Here is a 17,176-nt window from a genome sequence, read left to right as displayed (position 1 = left end):
TAACCACAGCCATTCTCATAGACTGTGAGATTTTTCCCATGAGATTGGAAATGGGGATGCTGGAAGACCAACACTCCCTGTGCCGCCAAGTCCCGAAAGACCCTACCCCGATTCCTGCAAGAAAGCATCTTCCCAGAAGAGCCGCTCCCGGGAAGCACTGGGCAGTTCGGTTTCCTTCTCATGGCTGCTTCAAGAGGGAAATGCACGAAAGCAAACGCCCTTCCAGTAAGGTCTGCTCGTCCAGCCTGCGAGAAGCACAACCTCCTCATCACCAAACAACCGAGATGCTGAGTTCCCTGTCGCTGTGTTTGGTAAAGCCATGAATTAAAGCAAGTTGCTAAGGAAAAGGAGCAATTACATGTAAATCTCAATATAAGTTAAGTATGGGTTGGAGGTTCAAATGTTTTTCTCATAGTCTTACACTCTGTTCTTGCAGCAGAAACACAAGCAGACAACGGAGCAGAGGCACTCACTATCTGTTCAACTTCAGACTTGGTGAGAAGCATCTTCTCAAATAGTATGATATTCGACCAAAGACACATGAGAGCAGAATGAACTCGTTACACAGATGAAAGCTGCTGTGCACCAAATTCTGCTCATCTGAATCTGATGCAAACATGTACTAGCAGGAAAAAGCTGTAGAATGAGTAAAACATGCACATACCATATGGCAAACTGGAATGATTAAGAGAGTTTTTATAAGTAACACAGTTTTAGATTGAAAAGCTTGTCCTTAATATGTCCCATTCAGCACAAAAGCCCTCCCAGGACACGACTGGGGAGCTCAACTTGCGAAATTTCTTGCTTCCCATAGATCCTAAATAAAAAGCTGCAACACAGTGAGCGTCTGTTCCTCCTGATGGGTCAGGAAATAAGGTCACTGCATTTCAAGTGATTTTCCTCCCATGTTAATGCAGTTTCTTCTTTTATACTCACACTAAAACCCCAGTGCTTGAGCCCACCTCTCCTAAGTGCTCTGCACATTTTTTCCAAGCTCAGATTCCTGCAGATCACCCGAGAGTTGTGTGCAGCGTTTCCACACGATGCTCAGCGCTGCTGCTGAGGACCACCTGCTCTTAGGAAGCCACTCAGGTAATTTATAGGCCTTCCAGTTTTACATGCACATCTTCAGTTCATTAGGTGTTCTGTTAAAGTTTACTAAATCATGGACTTTTTTTCAAGGCTATTTTTCTGTAAAACCATCCACATTTTGCTTTTGGTTTTGACTCTGGCATGTAAGTAGGACAGGCCATAAACTTGGGCTTAGTCACCAAATTCCCCAATGTTGGGAGGTACATGAATCCCATGCTGGTGGCTCAGTGTTAATCGGTTCTTAGGAGATATGAAATATTTGTGTATTTTCAATAGAAATGGCAACTCCAGTCTCCAGTACCTGAGCAAGCCATGAAAAGCAGCATCACCAGGAAATACAATAGAAAATCAAACTGGAAAACCCAGCTGTACTTTTGCACTTAGGAGAAAACACTTGGTAGCTAAGCCAGGTCTGCATCTAAGCTAGCTTTGCACAGTGCTGATGAGTCTCAGACTCATCCTTTAATCCCCTTCAATTAATTTACTCTCAGCCTGACATAGTGAGCTCCAGAGGAGCCCGGCACAGAACTCACAACCAGGACTTCCCACCCTGAGCTCCTCAGAGCAGCAGGTCACAACCAGGAAGGCACCTGCTGCAGCTGACCACCTCCCCTCCGCCTCTGTAGGTAATAGTCAGCCATCGTTAGCGGATCAAAACCAATTTAAAAAGAGAGATACTGCCAATACATTGTTTTTGTTTTCTTTTGAAGAAAGATATTTGAGATTGGGAAAAAAATGCACATAGCATTGATGCAAGCATCTGGGGCAATTTTTAATTCACATGTCCTATTTTCCAATTGGTAAAATCCTGAAAATTTCCCCATCCGCTGTATAAAATATTTTTTGAAGTTAAACTGCTATGAAAACATCAAAACCTTATTCATTTATTGAGACCACATTCAAAATTTCACTGAAAATGTGGGGACATTTGCTTGGATGGCATTGCTTTTTTTGAGCTCATTAATACGGTTTTCAATTTTTCCACCTAAAATTGGAAATTTAAACATTTTTTAAAATATTCAAATTTTAAAAAAAGAAACTCAATTCAGGTATTCAGTGAATTACTTGTATAGACACACATGCTGAATGTTGCCTGATTAGGGGGTTGATTGACAACCTATTGAACGCTATAGGAAAGCTCCCACTAACTGCAGTAGTAGCCCACGCTGGGACTAAATGTACCCAAATACTTTAAGTACAGCAGTAGTTTATTTCATTTGATTTTCTAATAGCTTTTATTAACACACATATCCAGGGAATGAAATAGTAGTAGTAGGTGCAGCTGATAATATGAAAAGATGGTACTATATATAAAAATAATTAAAAGATTGAAAAGAAAATTTATTTTCCAAACCATAACAAATTTAAAAGCCCAATACTTGGAGAAAGACATATAAATTAATAGTATTGCACATTTCTTGACTGGCTAGGTTGAACAAACAAATTTATATGCTTTAGAATCCTACATGTAAGCAAATGAGTTCACAGAAAGCATTCGCCCTTCATGCACACTAATTTGGAATTTATGAGGGTTTTAATCCCAGTGGACTTTACCCCAGCTTTAAATCAGTGTTAACAAAACGGGGACTAAAGACTGGATGCTTAAGGCAGAAAGTGGTACATCTCGGCAAGCGGGGGGATTCTGTCCCTCACTTCTCCTGCCTCTTAAAAACTTATTCTAGTATATAGTCCTGGATGAAAAAATGTTGTATTTTACCAGGAATATGGTGGGTTAAGTGAGTGATATTTCTTTTTAATAAACATATCTCCTTCCCAGGGAAAAATCTGACTGATCTTTGGCAGGGGCAGAATATTCTCAGAAGTCTGAAAACAGCAATAAGATGCAGCACAGGAGAATGAGACCAGGAGGGGAAACCCAGAGAAGGAACCCCCCAGCTGTAGTTCCCACAGGGTTCTACCTCTGTTTCTACATTGAACATTTCATCATCGGAACTTTTACATTTTTCTTGTTGTTCAAGTCTTTGAGTAGAAATTTTTAGATTTTTTTTTTTTTTGGAGGAGAAACTAATTCCAACCCATTTGACCAGAACAGCAATTAGTGAAATGCAGTTCAGCAACACACACTCGCCTGCCCTTTCCCAGCTGCCTTTCAAAGTCCTCCCCTTCCCTCCTGCCCTTCCTCTGCCTCCATCCTCACAGGCCTTTTCCGAGCTGGCCGTCTCAGGTAGCAATGCTGCCCAAACACCTCGAGGAGCAGTCGGAGTTTGCACACCGGAGGGTTCGACCTCAGTAGCAGCAGCGTCACACCGAGGAGTAGATTTAGAGACCAGAGGCAGTGGAAGGGGTTCCTTCACCGTGGCCAATGTTACCTAACAGAAATTTGACTTGGAGAGGACCCTGCAGCTCTCACTCTTGCTGGGTAATACCCTAACGTGGGAAATACATTTATTTCCTCTTGCAGTGAGGGCTTTGTTCAATGTGACTGGAGGGGGCATAATATGGCCCTTAATCTATGAGAAGCATTTCCTTACTGTCTTATGTCAGAATCATAGCTCAGACAGTTCAGCTAGTTCAGTTCCCAGAGACAAATTTTGTTTTTCCAGTTAGAATATATTTTGTATACCTGCATGGTAAGACATCAGAGAAAAATACTCAAGGGGTGAATAAAGGGAGGAAAAGTGCTGTGTCAATAATTTGCTGGCTGTTTCCACTTTGCTTTGACAGCAGAGTTTCTGCTTTCAGGCAGATATTCAGACGGCAGTTAATAGACAAGAAGTGGCAGGGATTTCAGCAGCAAATGGATGAACGGATCATGGGCAAGGAAAGGGCATTTCTCTACATTCAGATCTGTTTTTCATAAAAACTGCAGACATGTCTAAACCTTTCCAATATGCTGCAAAGTTGTGCAGCTGTCTCCTTCCTCAACTCCTTCCAGATTCAAATGCAAATCAAATTTGATGGCCTCAGTATGTAATTTTGTGCTACAATATACCATGCTATGCACATTAAGGAAACTGGAAGCATCTTTTCGATCTATATTCCTTTTAAATCAGTGGCAAGATTTGCATGCACTTTTATAGGACCGGATAAAATCCTTAAATGGGAATCTTCCAGGATTGTGAGATTTTTGTAAAGAAACTTTGCAAGAAACAAAATTATAACTCAGGTTAGCAGAGTTATCAATGAGTTTGGTCCTTGTCCCTCCATTCATCCTGGAAACTGTACCTGCCAGGGTTAGGAAGGTTTGAGTTTGGCACAGGCTGAAGGGTCCGGTACTCAAGGATGCCGGACTGATTTCTCACTCACAGAGGAGGGAAAGGAGGAGGAGTTACTCACAGCTACCAAACATTTTGTGAGGAGTTGCTGCCAGCTGGCACAACTCAAAAAAGTGAGGAGGAAATAGAGAATTTTAAAGAAATTATATTTATGTGAGACATCAAAAATCTTTAACTGAGAAGGCCAAATAATATGAAGTCCCTACAACTCAAATACTGGTCAACATCTCCAAAACCCCCAGCCAGCAAATGAACAGAAGATCAGCAGTACTCACTGTTTGGGTCTACGTTCTCACACAGCTCCGTTTTGGCTTCGCCGTTGGGCCTGTCGCTGGGTTTGTGCGAGAGCCGTGACGACATGGTTGCTGCTGTGACCACAGCCTTGAAGCTGCGTTTCCGCTTCTGGACGTTTAGCTCAGGGTGGAAGATGATGATGTACACCTTCGGCATGTAAAGCATCCCCAGGGCCACTGAAGCACTTAAGTTCATGGATATTGTAAGTGTGGTAGTTTGTATGTAGAGCTAGGAGACACAACACATGAGACACTATTACAAATAAGATGACTGGGAAGCAGGCTGTAGTACTTCAAACATTAAGTAACCATTTAAAAGCATTTTTAAAAGCATTCTTAATGAGTCTGCAAGCAAAGATGCGTGAGCTGAGACCTTTGCACTGCAAAACACCGTGAGGTCCAACACACATCAGCTACCTGCGGTATCAACAGCCTCTTTAGAGGCTCAATGCTAGAAACTTTCAGTGTCCTTAACAATACAATTTCTACTGTATGCTGATGGTATAGCTTCCCTTTGCTTATTTAAAGAGTGAAGATCAGATTTGGATTGAAATAATGCTAGTATAAATTTAAATTTAGGTCTACTGTAAGTTATAGAAGAGGAACTATAATAATACAGGTTAGTAAAAAAATCTTACTTTTTTAAAAAAATTGAGGAAAGTGGGATTTTATTTGTTTTTACTATACTTTAATTCTCTACAATTCATTGAAATAACTTTGCAGAGAATACACAATGATTTTTGTGCTCGTGACATTCAGCTATGCTTATTATGAAAAAATAGTATATATGCAAGTCAGAGAGCAGGCACAGCCATGAGATGAGTATTCAAAGAAACCACAAGGATTTAAAAACATACTCCACAGTATGTAACTACAACATGCAAATATACAGGGGTGGAAAAGCCTTTTTTTTTCTTTTTTTTTTAAATTATCTTTTCAGAGGATACACTTAATAGATAAACTAGAACAATTCTTGTGACTTAAGGGGATGAGGCACAGTTAAAACTTAAAAAGCAGAGAGGCAGCACAGTACAGGTGTGAGGGAGCTGAAGAGGGAGCAAAGTCTCTGCGGATCCTCTTCAAAAATTAAATATACGGTAATTCCATGTAAATGGGAAAATCATTACATGTTGAGGGTGATTTCTTCAGAACACTATTTCCTCTTCTCCTCCTATTCAGTGCTAATCAGTCTGAATTTTTGATGGAAAAACTCTATGAATAAATATAATGGCAGGGTAAAATGCTGACTATGCCCAGGTATTTCCAAATTCCCATATTTGTAAAAATATTAATGTCTCCAGACTTGCTAGTTATATCTACATAACAGTTGCTATTATAGTGATTAAGACCACCAGTGGAAGCAATAAAAAGCCTTACAGAAAACATAAAAATCGTGCTGTGCACGGATGTGTCTCCATACAGATGCACACAAGCAAAAACTAAAGTGCTTTCTCAGTTTCTATTTACTCATTATCAGAAGGAAATGACACTGATGTCCCCAGAAATTTTGCCAAAGTCAGGTCATTGGGACATAACCCATCTCATCCTGTGAAAAGATAGGCTGGGACAAGCTACACCATTCGAGGCTGGGAGGGAGCCCAAGGGGTCACCTCGTCTAAAACCCTACCCCAAGAAAAAGCCATTTACACCAGAACTACTTCTGACGGATCACCCTGTCTACCCGTGTCCTAAAACCGTCCTCTGAATGAGGTTGCACAGCCTCCTAACCAAACTCTTGCAGAGTGCTCAGGTCTCCAAAACATTTGGTCTGTACCTGAACGAAGCTGCTAATCGTCCTCTCCTGGTGAAACAAAGCGCAAGTGGCCACCACGCCCTCCGTTACCTTCTTTTATATATCTAAATAGTTACTGTCTTTTGGAGAACTTTCAAAGAGCAGTATGGTACCATGTTGCCCCTTGGTCTTTGACAGGTAACAGGGCAATTTCTCCCAACTTCAGCCACTGGGAAGACCTCAGGTCCTTCTGTCTCCCCCTAACCTGGACACTGCCGTCGATCCTCTGCTTCACCGAGATGCGATGCTCCAAGCCGGTGTGGTGCTCTGCTGAAGCCTCCTTACTGGAGGATTATTTTCTGAATTTATCTTATAGCACTGCTGTGAAACACGATGTTTCTTTTTCTCAGTCTGGTAGTGTTGTTGCCTGCTGCTCTTCACTGCGGAGTTACTACCTGGGTGGTTATTCCTCACCTTATACCTTGCAGCTGAATGTTGTTACACTACAGACATACTCTATAGCTTTACTTCTATGTACGTAAGCACTATGTCTATTTATTTTATAAGAACATTTAAAAGAGAAGACAGTTCACAATGCATTTGCTTCCTTGGAGCTGATCCTCCTTTCAGTTTTGTTCACATAAATCAACTGTAACTCAGTTGGGGTCAAGTGTATTGCATTGATATAAATACACAGACTTAAATATTCATTAATTAAATTCAATACATCTTTGAAAATTGGAAATAAAATATATAGAATGTAACATTTAAGGGCTGAAGGATAAACAGGAAGATACCCACCTTATCTTCAAAGTGTTTGTAACTTACTACCAGCTTTTATCCTTGCTAAGTAAGGTAATTATTATTTCTATTTTACAAAGAGCTCCTGCGATTGCTATAGGAGCTGCAGGTACCAACACCTCTAAAGGCCAGGAAGATGCTGTGGACAGCAAACTTCACAAATTACATTACACCTAGGGACTGTCTGGTTCTCAGCTCTGTATTCAGACCAACCTCTCTCTGCTAATACTTGGGAAGAAAACTTGCTTAAATAATGTCTGAAGTCCTCCTGGTTTAGTCTGAAAAGGATGTGACTCTGTAACACGTGTTCAATAAGAATTACCTCTGTTTCTGTATACAAGATATGTAACTAAACCTGACAGGCACTGAATATCTATTAAGCAGTATTACTGAATGAGATCTACATTTCTACAAGGTTAGAAAAGATCTATGTCGGTGAAGAGCTCTGTCACAAGTACAGAAGATGTATCGGCACTTCAAAGCGGTGTTTTGTTCAGCAGTTATCTCCAATGACTTGAACTCGCAGAAAGTCTGTTCAAGTAGCAATATGGTGAAAAATGCATGGTAACGTTTTGCAACTAACTCTTGATTCACCTTCCTGGAGAACATAAAAACCTTTATATAGAAAGCAGGAATTTGGACCACAGGACAAAAAATAATAAATAAAAAAAAAGGGGGAGAAAAGCTAATGGCACAGCATTGCCAGCATAACACACATAATTAGCTGTTTATGTTCCACAGACAGAAATAGCATATTTATGTTTAAGTACAGATGTTCTCCACCCAAATCCCACTTCTTCTTCAGCATGGAAAACAACAGCTCCCCATAGGAATTCTGACGAACTTGTCAGTTAAGCAAAACAACTTTATATCACCACGCTCAGACACATAGGTCATAGACACACTGTGTGGGACAGCAGCTAAAAATCCTAGAAAAGCAGAAGGGAAGATGCATTTTGAGTAAGAGCTGCTTTTAAAAGCACTATGTAGCACGAAGTTTTCAAATGGATCCTCAGTGCGATAAGTATTTGTTACCTACGCGTGGCGTTTTCTGAATTTTGGAAGAGCTGACTAGTTTGATATGCGATACTAACGTTTCCTTTCAGAAAGATTCCGAAGGGGACCCTCTTTGCACGGCTCCTTTGGAACAGGACACACAACCCGCACTGAGGCCACCTCCGCCTGCGCAGGTGCCGGATAACTACATTTGATGAGCTTGTGGTTTTGCAGGTACCGGCAAAAATCTACCACCAGAGTAATTCGCCGTCCTCTGAGCCGCTGCTCCCGACACGGGTGTTTCGGGTGGGTGGGCACAGGTTTCCTGAGACATCGCTGGAGATTGCTCCTGAGGGCAGATTTCTGCACCAGTGCTCGAGCACCTGCACAGCCACATGCTATGGCCAGCCGCTTCCCTACGCGGTTTTCCATGGGCTACACCAGTGGGGATCTGGCCTGACTTGGAGGTGACTTACCCTGGGGATGGTTTGACCCAATGTCTTCCCCTTAATCCAGGGCTGCTGCGATTGCAAAAGCCGCAACCAGCAGAGTGCCAGTAATGTTTTTATCTAGGTGCATACAGGTATTAATTTTTATTTCCTCTTGCTATTAAGGGGTTGAAGGTTAAACGATTATTTAGTCAACGGGGTCTTTTGCAGCACCACGCCAGTCAAGTTTCCTACCTTGCAAATGCCGATGGGAGATAAAAGGAAGGGGAGAAAAGAGCTTTTGTAGAACAAGGCAGGATGAGTGACACACAATGCTTCTCATGACAAATGGGAGCTTTATAAAGATAAGGGAAACTAATAGATATGCTTATTATGCAAAGCCTTAGTTTTATGTATTTTATCTCTGCTTTGTGGTTTTACCAGTCAAACATAAAAATGCAGTTTACATGAAACTATTTCATTTCTTATTTCACTTCTTCTGATAAACTCTCTGAAAGCATTTTAGATGAATGCAAATGGGTGACTTAAAATACAAAGGATAAGTTTTAACTGACAATGGGATTCTAATAATTCATGCATGCCTTTTACAGCTGGCTGGTGAAACCTGGTAGTTTCCAAACCTGAGATCAAATTAAGATGCAGATTTAGTGAGAGATGCTTGAACTTGACATAATGAGAACTGGGATTGAGCTAGGCATTGCCAGTGGAAATCAAAGCTTTCTAAAGCAGTGTCGTCTTGGTCTCTACAAGCCCACTCCCATGGAGGGTTTGAAGTCACATCTGCTACGACATAAAGGCCAAAGTCATTCTGGAGGGTCATCCCCACTCACATCTCTCTCTTTCTCTCTCTTAAGCAGACTCTGAATTTTGAAAAATTTTAACTTAATGTTAAACTTAACACACTGCTGTTACAAATGCATCAGACTTTGAAGCAGCGCCCTGGAGAAAACTCAGCCCTAAGGATATCATTCACATGCAAAGGCACCTAGATTTTATCATTTATTTTACATAAAGGATTTCCATTTGAATTTTAGATTTCTATGTTTTCCAGATTCTTGCTTTATTCATGCAAATGGTGAAAATTCAAAACCTTGAGAGAAAATTAGACTGGTCTTGAATACACACATCTAATAACCAGCATTTTTTATAGAGCAGATTATATCAATGGATGATTTTGCATGAGCTAGGATTACTCTCAGAAGTAAAGCACTGCAGGATCAGGCCTTTCGGTCTTGGCTAACCCAGTGGATAGATTTCCAACTGCTGGGACATAATAACTGAAGTTATAGCTGCAGATCTTAGAAAAGTCTCTTTAGGAGTCAGAAATACTTTTTGTAGGCTAATGGTTTGCATTTACAGTCTAATCAGGAGCAACTGCTCCTTTTATCTAATTCAGCTTTCTAATTATGCAGTGAATTGTGTTATTTTGTAATATGGAAATAAAGTGGTAACTTGAGATATTTTTGGACTTGCGTTATCACAAACCAATTTGTCTCACTTTTATATGGGAATTAAAACAAGTGTTCTTACATATGAAGTAGACAGTTTATAAATCTCCCACAAGACTTCCAGGTCATCTGAAGACTTCATCTCATCCTCTACATTATGTTGTGCAAATATAAGAATGAGAAACATTTTTTAATAAAAATTAAAATTAGCTCCCACTGCGTTATATGTTTGCAAAAATATGGAAAGTAAAAAGACTTGAATATAAATGTGTTCTCAGACATTTTAGTGTCTAACGCCCCTACCCACCAAAGTTACCACATCACTTGAAAGGCAAATAAAAAAAGGAAAATATCTGTTTTCCAGTGAAACCTGTGCTTCTTGTACTTAGACTTTAAATCTTTCCAGTGAAACCTGTGCTTCTTGTACTTTGACTTTAAATTGGCTTCGCTTAGGGAGAACCACTGCCCTTCTCCCTCCAACAAAGGTGTCCACCATTTGTTACTCAAACCGCTGCCAGGGGCTATATCGCCTTTCTCACAGAGCAACACCATATTCCAGTGACCTACGGCCAGGGCCCAGGGCAGATGGCACCGTGCAAAAATCTCCAGTCACAAAGCACCCCTAAAACCACGCTCATTCAAGAGAGACTGAAGAATCAGCAGCTGCCTGCACCCTTTTTGGGACCCTTCCTGCCCCTCTGACCGAGGGTCTGCGTGGTATGGAGGACAGGCTGCGGCCACAGCCCTGCATGGGCTATGTGGTGGGTGAAGGTCCTCCAGTGCCACCCCCTCCTTTTGGCAGCACCATACCCTCAACTGAAAAAAACCCCAAACCAAAAAACCCAGCTGTAAAAGCAAACGCCATTCTCATTTCCTTAGACAGCTTGATTTATGGAAGTTTCAGGCAACGGCAACTCTACCCAGGCAACCATGTCTTTCCACAAGGATTGTACACTTCCTGTTGTCTGAGAAATATAAAATATTATGTGTGAAGCAGTCCTGTCAGCTCTCTTTACCGGCCTGGCTCAGTAATCCTCTTTTCATGCCCCACTGCGGCTTTCCAGCAGCCCATGCACATCCCGGGTTCCCGCTGCCAGCTCCCGCGGATACAGACATACACTCGCTTTCTTCACTTGGATGGTACCAGTTCAACTGCACATAATACCACACCGCCCTGAAGCTTATCTACTGACAACTTCCAGGACCCCTGCCTCCATCCCCATCCTTTTAAGCATCATAAGCTGCTCAAGCTGTCATTTAGCAGTGCCCTTTGGAGAATAGAGCAGTTTGAAAAAAAACAAAACTCTTTTCCTAGATTAGAAGGTTTTAGCAGCGCTTAGGGGAAGTGGTTTCCCTTTCTTTTAAGCTAACATTATTTTGGGGAAAAAAAAAAAGATCACAAAAAACCCCCGTGGACACCAGGCTCCAGCATTTTGGACAAAAGAGGCAAACATCTGGCAAACGATCCAGAAGACAGGGATTTCCAGTTGCAGGAGGTCACTTAATAGATGAGAGATGGACTACACCACTCACCCGCTGTTCTAACCTACTGCTCCTAATGGTATTAATACAATCCACACTATAGCAGTCGTCCATCATACTTTTATAGTATTTGAATATTTTATAGGCAGAAAATACACGCATATGCCAACACACACACTCTCTATACTTAGGACAAACACTAAACGTTGCAATGTCAAGCAGTCAAGTGCTGTAATGTCAAACCAGGGTTCCCAGTGCTACTTTAATTTGGTCTCCCGGTACACAGGCACTATGACACAGCCATCAACTCCCTGACTACACACGCTTGCTCCTCAGGACTCTCTTTATTCAAGGGTACGAATGGATGATTATTTAATACGCTCTTTTCTCCTCACTTTTCAACCTGTTAATTCCATTGCTCCATAAGTTTACCCGTTGATCCCTGTTGTGAAGATATAATGCCTACCTTCTTTGTAAGATTTTTACCGAATTTTGCCTGTTTGTGCTGTGGTACTGTCCGGTGTGTACTTTTCACAGCGTGTGGAAGACAACCGCGTTCCTCTGCAGAGGTGAGCATCAGCGGTGCTTCAGAAACACAACTCAACAGCAACGTGAGACAGGCAATGGTATGTAAATTGTGATGCTCACTAAGTTTTACAAATGACAACGGATGCTACCCAAGGGACGTTTGATAAACAAATCATAGTAGTTATGCTGATTGCAGTTATTACTGTACAAAATAGCAAGGCACGCAAATAAGTTTGTGAAATGTCTATGGGAATGTCACAGAATCAGTCATACCATTTAATTATAAATTCTGTGCTTAGTAATTATAAGAAAGGTGACACTGAAGGAAATGATGGGATTTTAGTTTCAGAAAATTTCCCGTTAATGGTTGGTTGTTTTGCAGGCTGACAGCACTAGGGCGGCTCATCAAACACTCACTGGTCACGAACACCCCGATCCGAGCTGCACCCGATGCAGAGGCCAGGCTCAGTGGAGGGCTGCACGTCTCCGGCACGCGGGAGTACACATGCCATGTGGGACACATGGGCTTTGGGGCACGCGTGCAGCCCCATGGTTTGGGTTTTTTTTTTGTAAACCGATTTTCAGGCTAAACCTATGTTTGTTCCACAGCTCAACAAGGAGCTTTGTGTGTCTGAGAGGAATCATTTTACTGGCTGGTTGCAGCAGACCTGAGGTTGGATGGCTTTCATCAGTGAAAATAGTTGGTCTATTAAGTTAGCGTCCTTTGGAAATTCTCACAATATTACATCTGGTAGATCAGAAAAAACTGCAGGTTAACTTTGTGGATATATTTCAGTGTAATGGAAAACCAAAAATAGTTCCATGGGAACAGCAAGTACCTACAGAGTAACATCACAGTTCCTCAGAGATATGAAGGTAAAGAAGATTAAAGTTTGGAAAGTAGCCCCCAAATTACTTTTCTTTTACACCCAGTAATAACAATCACGTCTCACTCTTTCAAGAGGTCATCAGCTATCTGCCGGCCCTCAGTATGCAAGAGCTCATATCAGCATAGCGCTGAAATCCAGCAACAGGAGCAAAAATATGTATTCTGTGGTGGCAGCTCTGCAGTAACGAGAGGGGATGCAGAACCCGAACCCCTGGCCAGGCACCCTACCACCGCCCCAGTACACCAGAAGCGGGACAGTAGAGAATTCGGTAAGCCCAGAAGAAAATCTTGTCACACAGGTGGGGAGAAACATTTTGCCTTTAAATTAATTTTTTTTGTCAGGGCAGTTTAAGACAACTCTTTCTTCCAACAGGTTCATATGCCTTTGAAGGCTTTTTTTTCTTTGCTAATAATAAAATGACTAAATTTCACAGACTGTTCTGTGCCTTTTTTTAGATGTGATCTCTGTGTTTATCCTTACTAAACAGAAATTTAGAGTTCCAAATAAACTACAGAAGTAATAACTAATAGATCATCACAGAAACATTGTGAGTTTCTTTCATACATTTAACTGGAAACAATTATTATTCCTACTAAGAGAACAAGGGGGGAGCTGAGAAAAGATTCAGATTTGAAGAATCGCCACGGTTGAAGCAGAAAACAAAACGCCATTAATCTCTTCAGGAAACTAGCCAAGCCTTGCATGTTATATACGCTGCAACATTGACTCATCAGCCAAGTCTCCACAATTTCATCTCCAAAGGTGACCAAAAGCAAAGTGGCCGTTAGCAGGAAGTATTACATTTAATGACAGTATTCACTTGTCCTGGACAAGTAAACACACAGGGGACTCAGTCTAAGAGTTACTGCTGTAAATGTTGGCTTCGAGGACTATAAATAACCATTCGCTATGGCCCAGTTCTGCTCTAGTTCTGGGAGGGATTAAAATTCAGTTTGTCTGCTGCCATGGGCGCAGTAAATGCAACACGTGACGTGGCGTTTGGGCTGGGCAACGGTGGCAGATTGAAGACGTCACTGCCCAGCTCTGCCTGGGGGTACAACGGCTGACACGGACGTGAGCGTGCACACAGCCTCGCTGCTGTATGCATTGCACAACTTACAGCCTCAGACACCCTTTCAACCTGTGGCAAAACACGCACCTCCATTAACCTCAACAATGCAATGCAACCTACTTTACTGGTATGGTCTTCTCTCTGACATGCACCAGCTTCAAAAAATACCTGCAGAGAGGCAAAGAAGATCTTTCTACTTTACCCAAAGAGCCCTTAGAAACTAAAAGACCGACTTGCTGAAGGCAAAATCAAAGTCAAATCAAGGAGTCAAATCATGCTCCTGGAGATGTCACCATCGTGGCTCCAAGACCACCTCACCTCAGGACCCATATCAAGTTGCTATGAACAGCATTTCTAAACAGAAATGTAAACCCCTCAGTTACCTTAATTATTCAGTTGTGAAACATCGGTGTTCACGTCCAGCACTCTGCATGCCTGTGCCCCCAGGGACCCTGGCCCTGTGCACCCCACCGCCTCCCCTCAGCCCGTCTCCACCTCCGTCCCCTCTCCAGCACGTGTTGTTGCGGAGGAGGGATGGCTCTCGCCCCAGCTCACAGCGGCGAGGACGGCCACTTCTCGGGTGCACACAAGAAGCACCACCATCGCTCGCAGGATGCCACACGCTGCAAACAGCAAAGGCGACCTGCAGAGTAACCACGGCTGCTTTAGAAACAGGGGTTCTCCCCTGCCCAAAGAAACCGCTGACGGTTAGTAAACACTAAAGAAAGCTTTGATGTCGGGTCTGATATTTCTGGCTGCCTGACGACAGCCTGTGATGTTCTGAAAAGTTGCTCTAAGTCACATCATGAAGTACAGAGGTTTGAGGGAAGAACATGCCCAGAGCTGTGAAATTCCCCGTGTCACAAACATGCCAGATGGGATCTCGTTCCCTCCTTACGATATGGCAAAACATGACAGACACCATTGCACAGGTATCACGCTGGGGGAAAGAGCGAGAGTGTGATAATGCCGATGAACCCTTAGAGGTGCTTACAAATGCCGTCACGTTCGCTGGTCCTGGTGGTTACTAGCTTGGCAATGACAATGTTGTACACCAGAGTTATGCAGGTAATGAGTGTGATGAATTATGTTTCAATATGTTTCTAGCAGCAGGAGGTTTAGCATACCAACAGGAAAATTGGGGTCATATTCTGAAAGATTACCACCTGCAGAGGCCAAATGCAAAGGTAGACAGTACAGCAGTAAACAGGTCTAAAAGGACTAATTTCCAATTCCCTCTGCCTGCACTATAAAACTGTTCCTTCTAATGTCACACTGCCAAAGCCAACTTAAATTTTCATGTCCTAGGAGCACCCGACACATCTCGTTTTTCAGCTTGCATTTCATAGGCAAACGTGCAGAGTCAAGATCAAGTAAATGTATGTATTTTAAATATACTTTAGCTATTCAAGCTGAATATTTTATACAGCTTGTTCCCTTATAATAGGAACTTCCTTGTGCAAGAAATTTGCATACATCAGAAAAAAGAAATATTTCTGGATTATATCTGTAACTTGTATGATAATTCAAGATACCAAATGTTAAAGCACTTTGCTCTGAGGGTTATGATGCAGATGCAGAAGGAGGAGGAATTTTGTCTCTCCAGCCTTTGAGATAAATTCTAGCAGCTTATCTAGAAGGAAATTAAATTATTCAGATAATTGGATAGAGCAGCAATGGAAAAGCGTGTTGCTGCTTTCAAAGGGCATCAAATGGCTAAAAGAGAAATGGAAGCAGTATCAAAGATGACCCCACAAGTCAAATAGTTTATACAGACTATATTCAGCAGAGATTCCACATCTGCTGGAAAAAAGAGACATCATTACTTTCTGTATCAGTTACAGAGACAATAAAGATGCCCGTGAACTACTTAGAATCATTTGGGAGTTGCTCAGCCAAGAAATGAACAGTGATGGCCCTGGCTTAAGTCAACAAAAATTGTTTCAAGATTTGATGACTCCCTGGAACTGATTTTATGAGGATTTCTGAATTTTGTTGTCTCTCTGAAGTAGAAATTTGGCACAGAAGGATGTGCCAGCAAAACAATCTTGCAAGGACAGTAATGTTTGAAGCGCGATCCACCACTAAAATAAGATGAAGTTCTGTCTCCTTTTGGATTCATCTGCTCCTGTTTTTTGCTTCTGGATGTACAGCACATGCCGCCGTTCCCGGCATGGTGACGAGAAATGTGTGCCCTGCTGCAGATCCGAGGGTGGTGGGTGGGCAGCCAGAGGCGTGGGCAAGGCTGTGACCCACGTTCAGGTTACAGTGAGGATGGGCCCTCCCGGTCCTGTACCTGTTAACACAGGTAACGGCAATGGAGAGCCGGGAAACAGCTGCACGTACCTCTCCTTTCATTTTTCTTCTGTACTAATTACACGTCCATAAGCTGACGGAATAATTTATGAAACGGATGAAGTTTTCCCACAGGGACCTCAGCTGTGATGTGCTGTTATCCAGTGCGGATGTCTGTCCACAGGAGGAGTGTCTTGAGACCCACCAAATCATTTCGCCTGGGTCACTAATGGGCCTTCAGGTGATAAGAAATTGCAGTCACAGCTGAGCGTGGCTGTATTTCAAGCACAGACAGAAGCGAATAGCTCAAGAAATCCCATTATCAATCCTCAGAACTGTCTAATATCTCTTGCTTGACACTCATGTTTGTTATAATAACTATAAGTTACACATCACTAAGAGAGACAAACACAAAGTGCAACAGAAGTAATGTACATCCCCAACTTCTATTATTAAAATAATGGCTTTTCCCTCTCTCGCTGGCTGAGCACTTAGCTTTTTTGAGCTAGAAATAATTCTTCATCTGTCATTTTTTCCAAAGATTACATCATCAGAGAAAGCCTTCATTTCATTCTTCACCTTCACCGCTGCACTGCTAAATTGACTGACATACAATCTTGGTATTTTAGGGTATTCAGTGCCAGACTTCAGCTGCTGTTATAAATCATATTTCTCCACACTTATTGCATTTTATTCATTTTATACATGACCAGAGATTAGAGTTCAAATGAAATAGATTTTGCTATCCTTCTTATATTCCAAATGCCACTAGTCTAGAAATCTTTAATTTTACTCATTTCAACTACTGAATAATTCAATCTAAAAGGAGAACACACCCCCCACACACCCCCCCCCCCCACTA

General features: G+C 42.0%; 1 protein-coding gene across 1 annotated transcript in view; it reads right to left on the bottom strand.

Moving 5' to 3' along the window:
• Positions 1 to 17,176, bottom strand: part of GRM7 (glutamate metabotropic receptor 7) — a 298,621-nt gene that overhangs the window by 1,308 nt on the left and 280,137 nt on the right. The window contains exon 10 of the mRNA XM_009283647.2: positions 4,604 to 4,850. Coding sequence (XP_009281922.2) covers positions 4,604 to 4,850 — 247 coding nt within the window. The remainder of the gene's footprint in view (positions 1 to 4,603; positions 4,851 to 17,176) is intronic.

Source organism: Aptenodytes forsteri, unplaced genomic scaffold, assembly GCF_000699145.1.
Source record: "Aptenodytes forsteri isolate BGI_AS27 unplaced genomic scaffold, ASM69914v1 Scaffold267, whole genome shotgun sequence".
NCBI lineage: Eukaryota > Metazoa > Chordata > Aves > Sphenisciformes > Spheniscidae > Aptenodytes > Aptenodytes forsteri.
Note: the sequence above shows the minus strand (reverse complement) of the source record. Positions and strands in the feature narration are given on the sequence as shown.